This window comes from Carassius auratus, linkage group LG44F (assembly GCF_003368295.1).
Source record: "Carassius auratus strain Wakin linkage group LG44F, ASM336829v1, whole genome shotgun sequence".
NCBI lineage: Eukaryota > Metazoa > Chordata > Actinopteri > Cypriniformes > Cyprinidae > Carassius > Carassius auratus.
Window position 1 is genome coordinate 3,024,859 of NC_039298.1, and position 17,508 is coordinate 3,042,366.

Genomic DNA, 17,508 nt, shown 5'->3' on the forward strand with positions numbered 1-17,508 from the left:
ACAGGAATATCCAGTCCGGATAAACATATGAGAAAAAGACTTCAGAAATATAAACACAGAACACCACACTAGAGCACTGCACACTGCTATGATCAGCCTAAATCTGATTATGCATGTGTTAAAATTATGATTACTATATAAAGATAAACATGTTAGGTCAGCCTGTACAATAACACTGTGTCAGTCCAATTACTTTTGCTTTTATAGCAGTAAAAATGTAAACGTATGTATGCAAAGGGTTGCCAACTCTCACGCATCTGGTGTGACACTCACGCTTTCAGCATCAATCTCACGCTGAAGTCCAAGCGTGTCACGCCAGATGCGTGAGAGTTGGTAACGCTGTGTTTGCATCTCTTTACGTTTATCCAATACTGCAAACCAACGTTTAATTTCCAAACTAGCCAGTAACAGTTAAATCTGCAACAATGTTACTGATTCTGCTATTTTTGTGTAATTTTATTATATGTTTTAGTATTATTCTATTTTAGTATTTGTAATGCTCTACCATTAAAAAATCTAAACAAACAGCACTTTTTAACATTTACAGGTGCTGGTCATATAATTAGAATATCATCAAAAAGTTGATTTATTTCATTAATTCCATTCAAAAAGTGAAACTTGTATATTATATTCATTCATTACACACAGACTGATATATTTCTAATGTTTATTTCTTTTAATTTTGATGATTATAACTGACAACTAAGGAAAATACCAAATTCAGTATCTCAGAAAATTAGAATATTGTGAAAAGGTTCAATATTGAAGACACCTGGTGCCACACTCTAATCATCTAATTAACTCAAAACACTTGCAAAGCCTTTAAATGATCTCTCAGTCTAGTTCTGTAGGCTACACAATCATGGGGAAGACTGCTGACTTGACAATTGACCAAAGACGACCATTGACACCTTGCACAAGGAGGGCAAGACACAAAAGGTCATTGCAAAAGAGGCTGGCTGTTCACAGAGCTCTGTGTACAAGTAAATTAATAGAGAGGCGAAGAGAACGAAAAGATATGGTAGAAAAAATGTGTACAAGCAATAGAGATAACCACACCCTGGAGAGGATTGTGAAACAAAACCCATTTAAAAATATGGGGGAGATTCACAAAGAGTGGACTGCAGCTGGAGTCAGTGCTTCAAGAACCACTATGTACAGACGTATGCAAGACATGGGTTTCAGCTTCGCATTCCTTTTGTCAAAAGACAGCGTCAGAAGCACCTAAAGACAAAAAGGACTGGACTGCTGCTGGGTGGTCCAAAGTGATGTTCTCTGATGAAGTAGATTTAGCATTTCCTTTGAAAATCAGGGTCCTAGAGTCTGGAGGAAGAGAGGAGAGGCACACAATCCACGTTGCTTGAGGTCCAGTGTTTGGGGTGCCATGTCATCTGCTGGTGTTGGTCCACTGTGTTTTCTGAGGTCCAAGGTCAACACAGCCGTATACCAGGAAGTTTTATTGCACTTCATGCTTCCTGCTGCTGACCAACTTTATGGAGATGCAGATTTCATTTTCCAACAGGACTTGGCACCTGCACACAGTGCCAAAGCTACCAGTTCCTGGTTTAACCATGGTATCCCTGTTCTTAATTGGCCAGCAAACTCACCTGACCTTAACCTCATAGAAAATCTGTGGGGTATTGTGAAGAGGAAGATGTGATATGCCAGACCCAACAATGCGGAAAAGCCGAAGGCCACTATCAGAGCAACCTGGTCTCTCATAACACCTGAGCAGTGCCACAGACTGATCGACTCCATGCCACGCCGCATTGCTGCAGAAAATCCGGCAAAAGGAGCCCCAACTAAGTATTGAGTGCTGTACATGATCATACTTTTCATGTTCATACTTTTCAGTTGGCCAAGATTTAAAAAAAAAATCCTTTCTTTGTATTGGTCTTAAGTAATATAAGGCGCCTAAACTCTAGAATAACCTACCTAACATTGTTCGGGAGGCAGACACACTCTTGCAGTTTAAATCTAGATTAGAGACACATCTCTTTAACCTAGCTTACACATAACATACTAATATGCTTTTAATATCCAAATCCATTAAAGGATTTTTAGTCTGCATTAATTAGGTAAACTGGAACCGGAAACACTTCCCATAACACCTTATGTACTTGCTACATCATTAGAAGAATGGCATCTACGCTAATATTTGTCTGTTTCTCTCTTATTCCGAGGTCACCGTAGCCACCAGATCCAGTCTGTATCCAGATCAGAGGGTCACTGCAGTCACCCGGATCCAGTACGTATCCAGACCAGATGGTGGATCAGCACCTAGAAAGGACCTCTACTGCCCTGAAAGACAGTGGAGACCAGGACAACTAGAGCCCCAGATACAGATCCCCTGTAAAGACCTTGTCTCAGAGGACCACCAGGTCAAGACCACAGGAAACAGATGATTCTTCTGCACAATCTGACTTTGCTGCAGCCTGGAATTGAACTACTGGTTTTCGTCTGGTCAGAGGAGAACTGGCCCCCCAACTGAGCCTGGTTTCTCCCAAGGTTTTTTTCTCCATTCTGTCACCGATGGAGTTTCGGTTCCTTGCCGCTGTCGCCTCTGGCTTGCTTAGTTGGGGTCACTTCATTTACAGCGATATCATTGACTTGATTGCAAATAAATGCACAGACACTATTTAAACTGAACAGAGATGACATCACTGAATTCAATGATGAACTGCCTTTAACCATCATTTTGCATTATTGACACACTGTTTTCCAAATGAATGTTGTTCAGTTGCTTTGACGCAATGTATTTTGTTTAAAGCGCTATATAAATAAAGGTGACTTTGACTTTAATATTCAAATTTTATGGGATACTGAATTTGGGATTTTCCTTTTATAATAATCAAAATTAAAAGATATAAACATTTGAAATATATCAGTCTGTGTGTAATGAATGAATATAATATACAACTTTCACTTTTTGAATGAAATAAATCAACTTTTTGATGATATTCTAATTATATGACCAGCACCTGTATAATATATTCACACACACATAGCCGCAACAATAAAATGCAAAAATGAGAGCTGTTTTCAAACATCCCTCCTTTTAAAACTACAACATTTTTTATAAAAAAGCACATGAATAAATAAATAAATAAATCCCCAAAACATACTAAAAAGAAATGTATTTCAAGACATAAACAAGTCAGCTATGTTTTGCAGTTTCCGTTTTAATTTAGTTTGACAGAAGATAAGACAGCTAGCGCTACAGTTCTGTGACCTCAACAGCTGCTCAACTGCAGCCTGTTTCTCCGTCTGATGAAACAACGTTGCCTTGGAAACTGTTAACATGGCAATTCATATATTGTCAAGCTGCCATTGTGCTGATTCCTCCAAGACAGTTTTGGGTAACTGACAAAGGCCTGTTTCACATTGCGTTTATTTTATCTCCCATATTAGCAGGTTACATTATTCACAGAACCCACTTAAGCAGCTTGAGCTGCCAAGCAGGAGTGTACTGTAGCTACAAGTAGAGCTTCAATGAGGAGTCTATTTTTTTTTGCCAAACTCAATAGAAAATGTGAAGATGTAAATGTTTTGCAATGCAGGCTTTTTAACGAAGATACATAAAATGCTGGGGCAAACTATTCACCCAATTATTTGGACTTCATACAAAATTATGCACAATGCTAGACACACAAACTACTAAGTTTCCGACAACTATTTCAGTCTTTATTTAAAATCTACAGGTGGGAAAGTTTGAGTTAGAAATGTTAGCAAGAGTGAAGGACAACACAATGAGCCTGGAAAATCTGAATAAAACATTAAAATATCTTGAGCTTATATTGACAGATTTCAAGCATTTAACCTCTTGGTGCTATTTTTTTATTGCCCTTTTCCCTTATGAAATATATATTAATCATCTTAAATAAGGAATTTTTGAAAGCTTAAACAAGCATCCTGTGAATTTTTTTACTATTTTGTGATAGAAGTAATATTGTGAAAGAATTTGATAAATTTGGTACAGCACCTAAAAAATACTTTCGTACAGCACCCAAAAAATACTTTACAGGACCCTCAATCTTATTTGAAATCCACTTCAAATTTGGAAAATAACTAAGTTAGGCACATGGTTTTGATTTTAATGCAATTTTATGGAAAATATTTATTTTATATAAAAGATATATTTAGTTCATTACATTTTCTTTATAGAAAACATAAAAAGTGTACACTTTCATGTTTTGAAATGCTTTAATTGATATAATCTGTTGTTTTTGTCTTATTTAAAAAGAGCCCAACCTTAGGTTTTTATTAAAGGATTTTGAGTTTGCTCTGTTACTCTCCAGGCAAAGGCATGAGCGAAACGTGTTGGAAAGTTTTTAGTTCTTTTAGGTGTAGCAATCTAATAACAAAGGCTTTTTCATCTGAAAGAGTGCCATGGTCATCCTGAAATTGTCTTTGATGGACTGTTACAAACCCTAGATCAGAGAGCACCTTGACCTCACAGTCGTCCCAGAGATGCACTCTGTAGTTTGGGACTTTATTTAAATGATTAGTTCACTCCAGAATTACAATTTCCTGATAATTTACTCATCACCATGTCATCCAATACGTTCATGTCTTTCTTTCTTCAGTCAAAATTAAATAAAGTTTTTTTGTTTTGTTTTTTAGGAAAACATTCCCAGATATTTCTCCATATAATAGACTTCAAAGGAGACCACCTTGGTGAAGGTCCAAATTAGAGTTTCACGATCCCAGTTGAAGAATAATGGTCTATCTAGCGAAATGATTGGTTATTTCTAAACAAACATTTATATACATTTTATCGACAAATGCTCATCTTGCTCTAGCCCTGCGTTGTGCTTCCATGACTTCATGCATTACGTAATCACGTTGGATTTTTTTTTTTTTTTTTTTTACATTTAAAAAAAAATGACGATCACCAGAAACTGCAATTTGGACCTTCAGCAAGGTGGTACTCTTTGAAGTCCGTTATATGGAGAAATATCCTGGAATATTTTCCTAAAAAAAAAATTTTTTATTTATTTTTGACTGAAGAAAGGAAGACATGAACATCTTGGATTAATATGGGGGTGAGAAAATTATCAGGAAACTGTAATTCTGGAGTCAACTAATCCGTTAAGTTTAGATATTTTAACTATCCTAAAAACTACTTGCCAAACTCACATTTCCATAGCACATTTTAGATAGTTATAACCCCCAAACATACTTTATATTCTATGTAGGTCCAGTCATTGATCATATGCAGTGTAGAGCAGTGTAGAGCAAAGACATCAACCACTAAACGGCTATTGTTAAGCTATTTCTGGAGCTCCTGACTGCAGCTGCAAGAACTGTCGTAAATACCAAGCAATTACCATATTTTCAGACTATAAGTCGCACATGAGTACAATTCGCATCAGTCCAAAAATACATCATCATGAGGAAAAAAAACATATATCGCATAAGTCGCACTGGACTATAAGTCGCATTTATTTAGAACCAAGAGCCAAGAGCGCCCTCTCGCGGTTGGAGATGGTAATGTTTTCTCTTGGTTCATGTCTCTTAGTTCATTTCTCTCGGTTCATGTCAAATTAATTTTGATAAATAAGTCGCACCTGACTATAAGTCGCAGGACCAGCCAAACTATGAAAAAAAGTGCGACTTATAGTCTGAAAACTGGAACTGCCTTCTTTCTGTCAAAATTTCTTTACTAGAAAAGCCATATCGGGTGATCAACAATATCTCATATTAACTTTAATACCAGTAGTATGTCTCAGCTGCTGCTATACATCATTAAATAGAGTCCACATGATTGTGATTTACGTCTACATTGTTAAGAAATAATTAAGAAATCAGTCTCACTGGCCAACTCCTCATAACATTTTTAATATGGCCACTAATAAAACAAATAGTGATATAGAAACCACTTTATTTTCTGTGTAGCGCTGCAGCAGAAATGCTGTCAGAGTAAAAGCACGATGTGAGCCTGCTGTGTTGCCACTTACTCGCTGGTTAATCATGTGGTGTGAAGCAGGCCAAATACAGAACCACAGTCATTCTGTTTTCAGCGTAGACTGAGCGATGACTGCGAAATGCTTGAGGTGTTACTGGTGCAGCCCACTGCAGTCCCCTGTCTACAGACACATATGACAGAATGACACCGGCTGAATGAGTCAAGCGAGAGAAGAGGAAAGCCGTCTGAAAGACAGGGTGGAGACGTGAAGATGAGCAGTGGGCAAAGATATCGTAACACTGAGAGATTACAGTTGTTTGAACATGTCTGCATGTCGATGTGTATCAGCATCAGAGGTAAAAAGGCTTATGGCATTCTGTGAAAAGCTTGTATGACTAAAGGCTTAAAAATACTACATGACAGTTTTTAAAACACATATCCGAGCTAACAGAGAATTTTATTACAACTTTTACTAACATTATATAATAGTTAGAAAACATTAAACAGTTACAGAGGAAAAATAACTGAGGATCACACACACTACCAGACAAATTTTAGCTTCAACTAAAAGAATAACGCACATTCTGTATTAACCAGATCTAATATCGTTAGCACACGTCTGTAAGCATCATCATGCATGTTATGCAGGTTAACAATGGCTAGATTCAATAATAATAGTTTTAACAAGTTATCACACAGCTATCCAGAATTATTAATATCAGTCATATTGAAACTCACAATACTGTAAGTTGCAGTCTGGTTTGAAGGAAGGTTCTAGACAGTGACACTTCATGGCTGAGACTGCAGACTGTGATATGATTAGCATGCAGTGTGGATTTGCAATCATTCTGCGATATATAGCACTGATTAAAATCCACAGTTTGGTGTTTTAGTTACTGTTTCAATATGAATAAAGCCAGGGTTTGTGGAAAGGCATTGGTTTGGTTAATATACTGTACAGTGTGGATTTTCCATATCCATTGTCTGGTAACAGGTTTCCACCCATGTCTGTTTTATGGATTTTATGTAAATGGAGTCTGGCATGTTTGATGCAGAACAAAGCAATAGACTGTGAGCAACTGTCCATCAGATGAGACGCTCAGACCTGATCCCACTAAGTAAGACGGATAAGATTGTCGGCTATAGGAACGTCCACTCTCAGATAACAGCTCTACTCTAATATATGAAGAGGCACTTGTTAATAAGACTCCTCGAATGATGGGTAAATAAAGCTCAGCTCTGCAACTGAGCATACCATGAGAATTCAAAAAGGAGTTCACCGGAATGAAAATTCAATATTAATTTACTCACCGGCAGGCCATGCTAGATGTAGGTCTTCAGAATAACATTGAAGATGATTTTTAGCTGAAACCGTGGTTCTTGGTGATCAATGTTATGCAAGTCCACAGCTTCTGTCCCTTTGAGAGTCAAAAAAAAAAAAAGGTACAAGAAGCACAAACTTAATACATGTGTCTCCTGATGATATACTTAGATCTTACGAGATGAAATGATCAGCCTGTTTTGTATTGTATTGTTTACAATTCAGAGTCTCAGGGCAATGGTACCAGAGCTCAAGCTGTTGAAGTATTTGCACAATCATGCCTGAACTGATGCCATTGTTGTTTACAACTAAGAAGAAGGATGTGTGTGCAGACCAAACACTTAAAAAAAAAAGATTAAAGCAGTTTTACAGAACCTGGAATTACAAAGGCTGATGATGCCACATTCTGCACACACGTCCTCCCTCTCTGTTGTCAACAACAACAGGATCAGTAACTAGGGGAATGACTTCAGATTCTTTAAAGTAAACTTTTATGTGATGAAAGTCGAGTCAAAGTTGACTAATCGCTGATGACATCATTAATGAACAAATAAGTCTGGAGCTGAGACACAAACCCCTTGTGAACAGCTATGGCATTTGATGGTGAGCATGATTTCGCCAAGTACAACATGGTCCTGGATAAACATCCTTGTTGATCCTGGAACAACATTCCAATCAACCAGTCAGAATTTAGATATAACGTTTCAGGAAATACCGTATTTTCCAGACTATAAGTCGCACTTTTTTTCATAGTTTAGTGCAGGGGTGCCCAACCCTGCTCCTGGCGATCGATTGTCCTGCAAAGTTTAGCTCCAATCCTAATCAACCACACCTGAAGCTACTAATTACGGTCGTCAGGTTCACTTAAAAATTAAAGACAGGTGTGTTTGATTAGGGTTGGAGCCAATCGCCAGGAGCAGGGTTGGGCACCCCTGGTTTAGTTGGTCCTGCGATTTATAGTCAGGTGCGACTTATTTATCAAAATTAATTTGACATTACCCAAGAGAAATTAAGTAAGAGAGTTAACCAAGAGAAAACATTACCGTCTCCAGCCGCGAGAGGGCACTCTATGCTGCTGAGTGCTCCTGTAGTCTACACTGAAAACATAGAGCACCCTCTCGCGGCTGGAGACGGTAATGTTTTCTCTTGGTTCTTGGTTCTAAATAAATGTGACTTATAGTCCCGTGCGACTTATATATGTTTCTTTCCTCATCATGACATATTTTTGGACTGATGCGACTTATACTCAGGTGTGACTTATAGTCCGAAAAATATGGTATCTGTTTTAGTCTTACAATCGCGATCTGCGTGTGACATACAAGCTACTATCTGTAGTTTATGTGTGCGTAATACAGTGCAGCAGTGCATTAGATGATAACAGCGGTTAACTAACTGTACAATAAGCTGTTTAGAATGTGCATTCTCCTGTTCAATTTCGAGTGTCCAGTAATATAATCACACACGTCTTGTGGAGCTTTCGAAGTATACATTTATTTGTCATTTTAACAGTTAGTTATCCTGTAGCGGCCTCAATAGGACCAGCAACTAGTCGACGTCAAGCTTAAAACGGCATGGCAGAGCATTGAAGTTGACTAGTCAATTAGTTTGTGCAACCCCTTTCCTACAACACATACGTTATAATGGGACAGAAAGCTCAAACACAAATTAACTTAGTGCTGGGCTCGACACCATAGATCATGACATACTCCTAGATCGATTACAAAACTATACAGGTATTCAAGGGCAGGCTCTAAGATGGTTTAGACCTACCTGTCCGATCACTACCATTTTGTTCAATTAAATGGGGAGTCATCTCATTTATCACCAGTAAAATATGGAGTGCCACAAGGGTCTGTCCTAGGTCCCCTTCTATTTTCAATATACATGTTGCCCCTTGGTAATATTATTAGAAAATACGGAACAGCTTCCACTGTTATGCTGATGATACTCAGCTATATATCTCAACGAGACCAGATTCAACTTCTAAATTATCTAAGCTAACAGAGTGTGTTAAAAATGTAAAAGTATATAATTTTCTCCAATTAAATTCGAAAAAAAAAACAGAGATATTAATTATTGGACCAAAAAACAGTACACAGAATCTTGTAGATTACAATTTTCAACTAGACAGATGTACTGTAACTTCCTCTACAGTCAAAAATCTGGGTGATATATTAGACAGCAACTTGTCTTTTGAAAATCATAGTTCCCATGTTACAAAAACTGCATTCTTCCATCTTAGAAACATTGCCAAGCTACGAAACATGTTATCTGTTTCTGATGCAGAAAAGCTAGTTCATGCATTCATGACCTCTAGACTGGACTACTGTAATGCACTTCTAGGTTGTTGTCCTGCTTCTTCAATAAACAAGCTACAGGTAGTCCAAAATGCAGCAGCTAGAGTCCTTACCAGGTCAAGAAAATATGATCATATTACCCCAATTTTACAGTCTCTGCACTGGCTACCTATTAAGTTCCGTATCAGTTACAAATTATCATTACTTACCTATAAGGCCCTAAATGGTTTAGCTCCTGCGTACCTAACTAGCCTTCTACCACGTTACAATCCAATCTATGTTTTGCCATAACTAGGATTTACACAGGCTACATTCTGGATCCAGAACACCTGAGAAGAGATGATGCTGACCCATCAAAGGACCTCAGATGATGCCAACCCTGAATCAACAAACAGAATTAACGAATATTGCTACAAGTGTGACTGCATCATATAATAATTATCAATTATTAATAATATTCATCTTCTGGCTGACTATGTCTTGTATTAATTTTTCTAAAAATCCTGTCATACGTGCACAAACTGACAGTCACCACTTATAAGCTACTGCTAAATATTGTAGAAACATAATTTTCTGTAAAGTTGCTTTGTAACGATTTGTATTCTAAAAAGCACTATACAAATAAACTTGAATTGAAAAACTTGAATTGAACATGGAGAGCTAATCTTCAGGATCCCTCAAAAAGTCCCAGGTCATGTGTGCTGAAGCAGGTTGGAAATACATTTTTCAGGACAGTGTTGAAGACCTAGGGCCTTATTTATAAAATTGCGTAGAAACTGCTTGACCTTATGATTAAAAATTGTAAAAATTGTGAATTAATTCAACAGTGGCTACATGTGGATTCAGGATTGAGAATCATATTTACTAGCAGGTGTGATTCTTGCCAGACTGTATTGCTTATGTGATAATGTTGCATTGTGCTTTGTAAAAAACCTGTTGGGTGATTCAATATATAACTTTTGTTTGAGTGGCTCATACTGTCTCACAAGTCCATTCCATACAGGACCTAATATTTACTTATGACAGTATTTATAAAACTGAATGAAAACCATTTTGATACTGTCAGAGATGGGTTTGATATCACTTTTTGATTTTTTTTTTTAAACAGCATCACCGTTCCCCCGTTGTTACTGTGTAAAATGTTGAACTGATATAAATATACTTTAATTAAGAGAAAAACTAATCAATGTGTTGGTTCAGAAACTGAATTTGTTGTGTCCTGCGATTGTCGTTACCGAAATTTAATTAGACATGCAATTACACTCTATGAACCATGTCTTTAAATAAATATTTTATTTTCAATGAAAATAAATACATTTTCTTAAGGTAGAATCAACAACATTTAAAAAAAAAATCATTTGTGGGAGCATGGCGACAGTACATGACAGCACACAGCTTGAAAGAGAACATACAATTGCATTTGCAAGGGACATTAAGACTGACAAACTCAAGTAGCATTCATTTAGACCTTCACGTACTCCATCCCTTAAACAAAACAACAACAAAAACAACAAAAAACATGTTTGGATTGCTGGGAATGTGAAAAATCATTTAATCATCAATTACAAATCTACAGATCATTTGATTTTTCTGTTTTCCAGATGTGAATTGTTAATAATTATCCAAGTATCACAAATTACAGAATAAGCAATATCTACCAATCTACTGATACGAGAAATACAAATCGATACTGACGAAATCAAAGTCTGAAAATTGAATTTTTCATCCCATATGTAAACAATCTGCCAAGATGGAGTTGTAAAACATAGGATATGACCCATCAATTTGTGCATTTTCATTTGGTGTCAATTGTTCACAATTTTAAGCTTTACTTACAGCAATTACCCCAGCAGGGGTGGCAAGAGTTGAGCCTGGCTCTGGTTGAACAGATTAACCTAGTAGTACTGTACACTGTGCTATTTCCATACCAATCCAACCCCCACAGAGATCTCAGCACAAGAACTAGCAACATAACGACACAGGAAGTTCTCAAAACCAGCAGGGCAGCCCTTACCAACCCTTCATTACACCCTGAGCGATAGCAAGCAAATGAACATGTCCTTTTTGTAATCATCAGGCCATCTGAGATGACGGACCATGCTGACATCAATTAACAAGGAGGTTGCAAGTGTAATTTGAATGTAATCAGGTTTAAACCTGCAGTGTTTGGGGAGCGAGAAAGGAAGAAACTTTTTGTGCTGGTTTGTGAGCTAGGCTTTCAATGCACCAATCAGGAAATGTGTGTTATTTTTGGTTGTTTAGTGGTTGTTTTGACCAATAGTTGGATGATTGACATTCAGGTCAATTTAGAAACAAGCAGAAATTGTTTATTTAGCATGTGGCTTAATGGAGATTGTGGTCCACGTTCTTCACTACAACAAGAAGTATATGAGGAAACACTACATAACAGCTGGAGTTTCGATGTATGATTCAAAGAGGCGACAAAGACAGCAGTTTCTTCCTCATTCCATGGAACAAGGTAAGAATGTCTACAGTGAATCTTTGTCAGTATCCGTGTAAAAAACTATAAGGCAGTTTTATAGTTCAGACTCATCATCAGCATGGAGCACAGGCTCAGCATTTCATACGGGAGGCTACAGAACATTCCACCATTTCCCAGTCAAGACAGAAATATTCCTGAAAGTATCAAGACACATCCTATAGTGAATGTAAGACACTAGTTTCGGGTCTTATTCAGTCAGATGTAGCAAAACAAATAAGACACATTTCTTTTTCTTTTTTTTCAAGTCAAATTTTGAATAGCAATAGAATGGAAACACTGTGCACAAAGTACCCAACCACTACCACCTCACCACCCCCTTAACATTTCAAATACCATTAAGAGCTACTGGAAAAACAACCCGTTTTGAAGTACCAGCCTTCAATTCCCACATAACGCACTCATTCAAACAGCTTTTTATCACAAGTCACGGGGTTAGTTTGAGAAAAGGTGAGTCTCTATCACCACGAATCATGTCTGCTTTTTGGTAAGGTGTTATTCATAAATACATTTCTAAATGCTATTGATTCTAGATGCCCCCTGAGGAGGCAAAGCAGTTTCTGCAAAGTTTCAAGCAGACTTTGTTTTCCAACATGTGAAGTTGCATTCAACCCTGGGACACTTGGTCACATCAATCCAGGTTGACCAATGGGACGAGACAAGGCCTGCTCCCCAAAACCTCTCTTGCACCCGAAACTTCTTCAAAGAGTGAAGAACATCCAGAAAGTATATGCCCTCACTGAAAGACAGCTTCACAGACATGGAGAACCTTGTTGTTTTAGCTTTTCTTGTCTTGCCCCAGCTTCATCTTGGCGACCACATCTTTCTCTGATTCCAGAACCTCAGCAGCTGACAGTACTTGGTTGCTGCTTGCACACAAAGTCCGAGATGAAATCAAACTCGTTTTGTCCAAGGAAAAGCTCAGGCAACTCTTGAACCCGGTCCAACCCCAACTCCAGCACCAAGGACGTCAGAACCTCCTCATCAATCAAGTCCATGTCCATGACGTTGAGGCCCAACGCTGGCCCACCCATCCCCATCTGCATACCTGCCAACTGAGCAGGACCCATCCTGTGCTGGACGTTTCCCATGTGATGGCTATTCATAGGCCCGTGAGGGTGTCCACGGTACTGAGTATTGAGTTTCTGAAGATGCATGCTCGCCATAAGCTGCTGAGATGCTGTAAGGCCTCCTCCACCCATATACTGCTGTGGGTGCTGGTTCTGGGGGTGCATATGATGGTGCTGGGTTGGAGGGTGACCCTGCAGTTGCTGATTTGGACCTCCGTACATCATACTGGGTTGTTGCATTTGGTGGGGGTGTCCGCTGCTCATCTGGCCATTGACAGGTCCGTTCATGACGCCGTTCATCACGTTCCTCTGCCTCATGGCCGCGTCCATTGAGCCCTGGGGACCCCTGCTGTAATGCATGAGCTGCCCATTGGGGAGGGTCCGCAGACCGGGCTGATGTCCGTGTGGAGAAGGGCCGTTCATTCCCATGCGATACCCATGCAGGCCTCCTCCAGCAGAGCCGTGGGTCATAGGCATCATCAGGTGTTCAGCCATGCCTTCTCAACTGCAGAGATATGAGAAGAATGTCAGCAATCAGGATCAAATATACACGCAGGTTCTCAGTATAAGCTGTAAACACTTTCAGTTTCTTGAAAACCATCAGTAGTAAACATTATACTAATATTAGGATGTCTGGCTAATCTGTTTGGATCAGACTTACATGCTATGCTACATATCTATTTATCTATCTATCTATCTATCTGTGTGTGTGTGTGTACAGTGGGTATATAAAAGATTTGCCCCGCTTTAAAATAATCACTTTTTTTTTTCTTTTACAGACTTAAATAAAGACAGATATTTTTTTATCTATCTGTATTTACTCAGTGCAACTAATAACATCCAAGTGAAAATTATAACACAAATATGTCAGAAAAAAAATTAAAATAATAATCACTTAGTTGAAAAATGGATCACCCTTTTTCTTGGTGATCCTTCTAAAAATGACTTGTAAGCTTATCGCCTTCTCAATGGCACACAAAGCCATTTGACTTTCCACTGTGATCAGATGTGCTCATGCTCAGCATGAAAAGAGCATTCCTAGAGCATTTAAGTCCTTGGTAGTGCAACTGAAGCAAACAATCAACTATGGGGGGCAAAACACTGTTAAAAGATCTCCAGGATGAAACTGTGGACAGGCACAAGTCAGGAGATGGATTCAAAACATTTAATGGATGGGGAAAAGTACCATCAAATTCTTAGGGAAATCTGCTGCCCTCTGCCAGAAAGTTGTCAATGGGAAGAAGGTTTACTTTACACACAGTAAAACTGAGCACACAGTGGCTGAAGGAGAAAAAGCTGAATGTCATTGCATAGCCTCGTCAGAGCCCAGACGTAAACTCCATTGAAAATCTGTGAAGACTCCAGTCCACAAACACTAACCATCAGATTTAACTGAACTTGAGTAGTTCTTCAAAGAAGAGTGTGCAACTATTGCAAAGTCTTGATGTGCAGAGTTGGTAGAGACAAATCCCAACAGACTAAAGGCAGTATTTAAAGCAAAAGGTGGTTCAACAAAGGGGGATGTCCTTTTACCAACTCATTGAATCTATTTTTGTTTTCTTTTGTTGTGTTGGTGTTATATTATTCACTTGGATGTTATCAGTTGCACTGATAAATACAGATGCATACGGCAAAAAAACTGTGTATATCTTAATTTCAAGCTGAAAAACAACAAAATGTGATTATTTCAAAGGGGGCTGACTCTTTTCTATACCCACTGTATACAGAGTACCTGCTGTACCATCTGTATGAGATATATAGATTAAGAAAATGTGTTTTATTTTATGTAATTATTTTGCATTATTTATGTATATATAGCGAGAACAAAAACCCATTGTGGTTGCAAACTTAAAGCAGATAGATGATGATTTGAGCCCTTTAATATTGCGATGTAAATATTGCTGTAAGGAGCATCAAGAAGACACCAGGAAGATCAAAACAATAACAGGCAGGGAGGTGGACAAACAAAGCCAACCTACTGCCAGATGCATGTCAGACTCGGCAAGATATAATGACAAAAGGCATGAATTATTGGATTTACTCACATGAAACTGCAGTGTTTAGAGTCTAGAAAATGTATATTATATTAAACTACTTTGTAAAGTGCAATGATATTACAATCAAGTATTGATCTATAGGCATGCATAAGTTATTAAATAAAGCATATATATATATATATATATATATATATATATATATATATATATATATATAATTAATCTTCTTAATTCATATAGTTGATAACATGCAGATTACTTTCCTTTTTTGTTATCACAAGCAGTCCTATTCATTGTCAGTAATTGTTCTGTCCAGTGTTATGTCTCTTTAACATCAATAGCTTAAGAAGTAAATCAGAACATATGTTTAAAAATTACTAATTTTGTCTCATATATGACATAATTTGAGGTAGAGATAAGAGATGAAAGGACAGTATAGTCTGGGGTCTATAGGAGCCTCACCTCTCCGCCTGTCTACATAAAACAAAGAATGTCTCCTCTTCTGTCTACCTACATGATATCTGTCTATAAATGAAATATAGGCGACATACTTTGGCCGTCTCTTTCAGACCACATAGAAACATCAGCACGTAGGCTAGTGGATTTACTGTGCTGGCTATTTAGAGAAAAGTTGAAGTGTCTCCTACACTCACGAGCATTAATGTTCAGTTTGAGAATAGCAATAATGCAAGCATAAAGTGCATACAAATGCAAACATAAAGAATATTTAAATGACTCTGAAGAAACGCTATATTGTCATTCTGAATTATTCCGTTTCCTAAGTAGAACAAAAGACATACCACATTACAGCAACATATGAGTTGTAAGAAGACTTAAAACCAGAACACTTAACCTATCCAACCTTATATCCAACAGTACATGTATTTAAATAAGTAATGCATGTTGATTTCAGATATAACATTTCCAAAAGAACAAAAGCTAAAGCCTTCTCGTTACCACACTGGACTCTATATGAAACACACATACCGTCAAACTGAATCCTGTGGTTGTAGAGATGCTGTTTCGTGTTCTCGGTCTCTGTAAAGCAGCGCAGGTATCTCCAGCGACTGTACTCTAGTCTGAACAGACTGCTGCTGCTGAGCGCTTTCTGGGTCAGCACAGGGAGTACACACACATAAAGACGGCCCGCGAGAGGGGCGGAGCTACTCAAGCCCCGCCCCTCCGCTGCTGTAATTGGCTCTTTGCTCTAATCACAGACGTCACTGGGCAATTACTCACATGGCCTTCAGTTTATGTGCATTCACTTAGAAACTCCTCAGAAATCACATATCAACTAAAACACAACTCAAAAGTGCTACTTGTTTGTTAAAAATGGCATTGATTCCTTACAGGAGCTTGATATTGTTGGCCTTAAAATGAAACATTTTTTCTTTTCTTTACTCTTTTAATTTCTTAGCCATAATTTTATCTAACTTTTTACCTGTGGCGTGTTTACCTTTTATAATTTGAAGATTCTAAAAGTCTGTGCCGGAGCATTGTGACATAATGAATTAGAGTTATATTTAAGATTTTAAAAGCTACTTGACTTTACTGAAGACAAAGGATTGATTTCCTAACATTTCAGACTGATATTTTTTAGTTCGACCACTTTTATTTTCCATCTGTATACTGTCCTTATCTAAAGCACCTCAACAGAAAATGGACCTAAAGCAGGTTGCAGCCTTTTGTCTGTTATGTAAATGACATATTTACCATGTTAAAGAGAGAGACAGACTGTGAAAAGAAAGAAAACCACCTGCTGGCGTGAGGCATGCACACTGCTGTACCGCTCAAACATACAGAACTACATATATCTTCACACACTAGTCTATACTATATGCTCTTGCACTGTTTCTTGGGATTTTAATTTACTTTTTGGATGAGTTGGAGCTCCTGCTGTTCAAAAAGCATAATCTTTTATGTTTATGGGTATTTGACAAAAGGTGGGTATTTGAAGAAGCTCGGCTGTAAGATGAAATGTAAGTGTGTTGAATATTCACTCACTACAAACACTTTCACACAAATGGTTTCAAATCAGTGAAAAGTCATGCGGAAGGGTGAAACACCTATATTTACTCATTCCTCCATTTCTAGAAAGGAATGTGGCGAGCAGAAGTGTATAATCTCTCTCTTTCTCTCTTTCTTCTGTTCTTCTATGTCTCCTTTGTCAGTGTGTAAATTAACCCTGATTCAGCTTTGAACAGTGTGTTCAGCTGACTTTAGCTTTGCACAGAAACCTTTCATCAAAGTCTACATAAAAAGCCTAATAATACACTGTTTAAGGACACAATTTGTAATGAGTGATGATTAATAAGGCAAGCATCAGCATTACTCTTGCTGATACTGGGGTTTTTGAATCAAACTATTAGGCTGCATTTGTTTTTTGTTTTTTTTTGTTTTTTTTGCTACAAATGA

The 17,508-nt window shown here is 37.8% G+C and overlaps 1 protein-coding gene across 1 annotated transcript; it reads right to left on the bottom strand.

Moving 5' to 3' along the window:
- Window positions 1-10,800: 10,800 nt before the first annotated feature.
- On the bottom strand, window positions 10,801-16,220 carry LOC113068330 (cbp/p300-interacting transactivator 3-like). Its single transcript, XM_026241044.1, has 2 exons — window positions 16,081-16,220; window positions 10,801-13,601 (listed from the first exon to the last, which is right to left on the bottom strand). The coding sequence occupies exon 2, from the start codon at window positions 13,589-13,591 to the stop codon at window positions 12,869-12,871; it is 723 nt and encodes a 240-aa protein (XP_026096829.1). The 5' UTR covers window positions 13,592-13,601; window positions 16,081-16,220; the 3' UTR covers window positions 10,801-12,868.
- Between the last annotated feature and the right edge of the window lie 1,288 nt (window positions 16,221-17,508).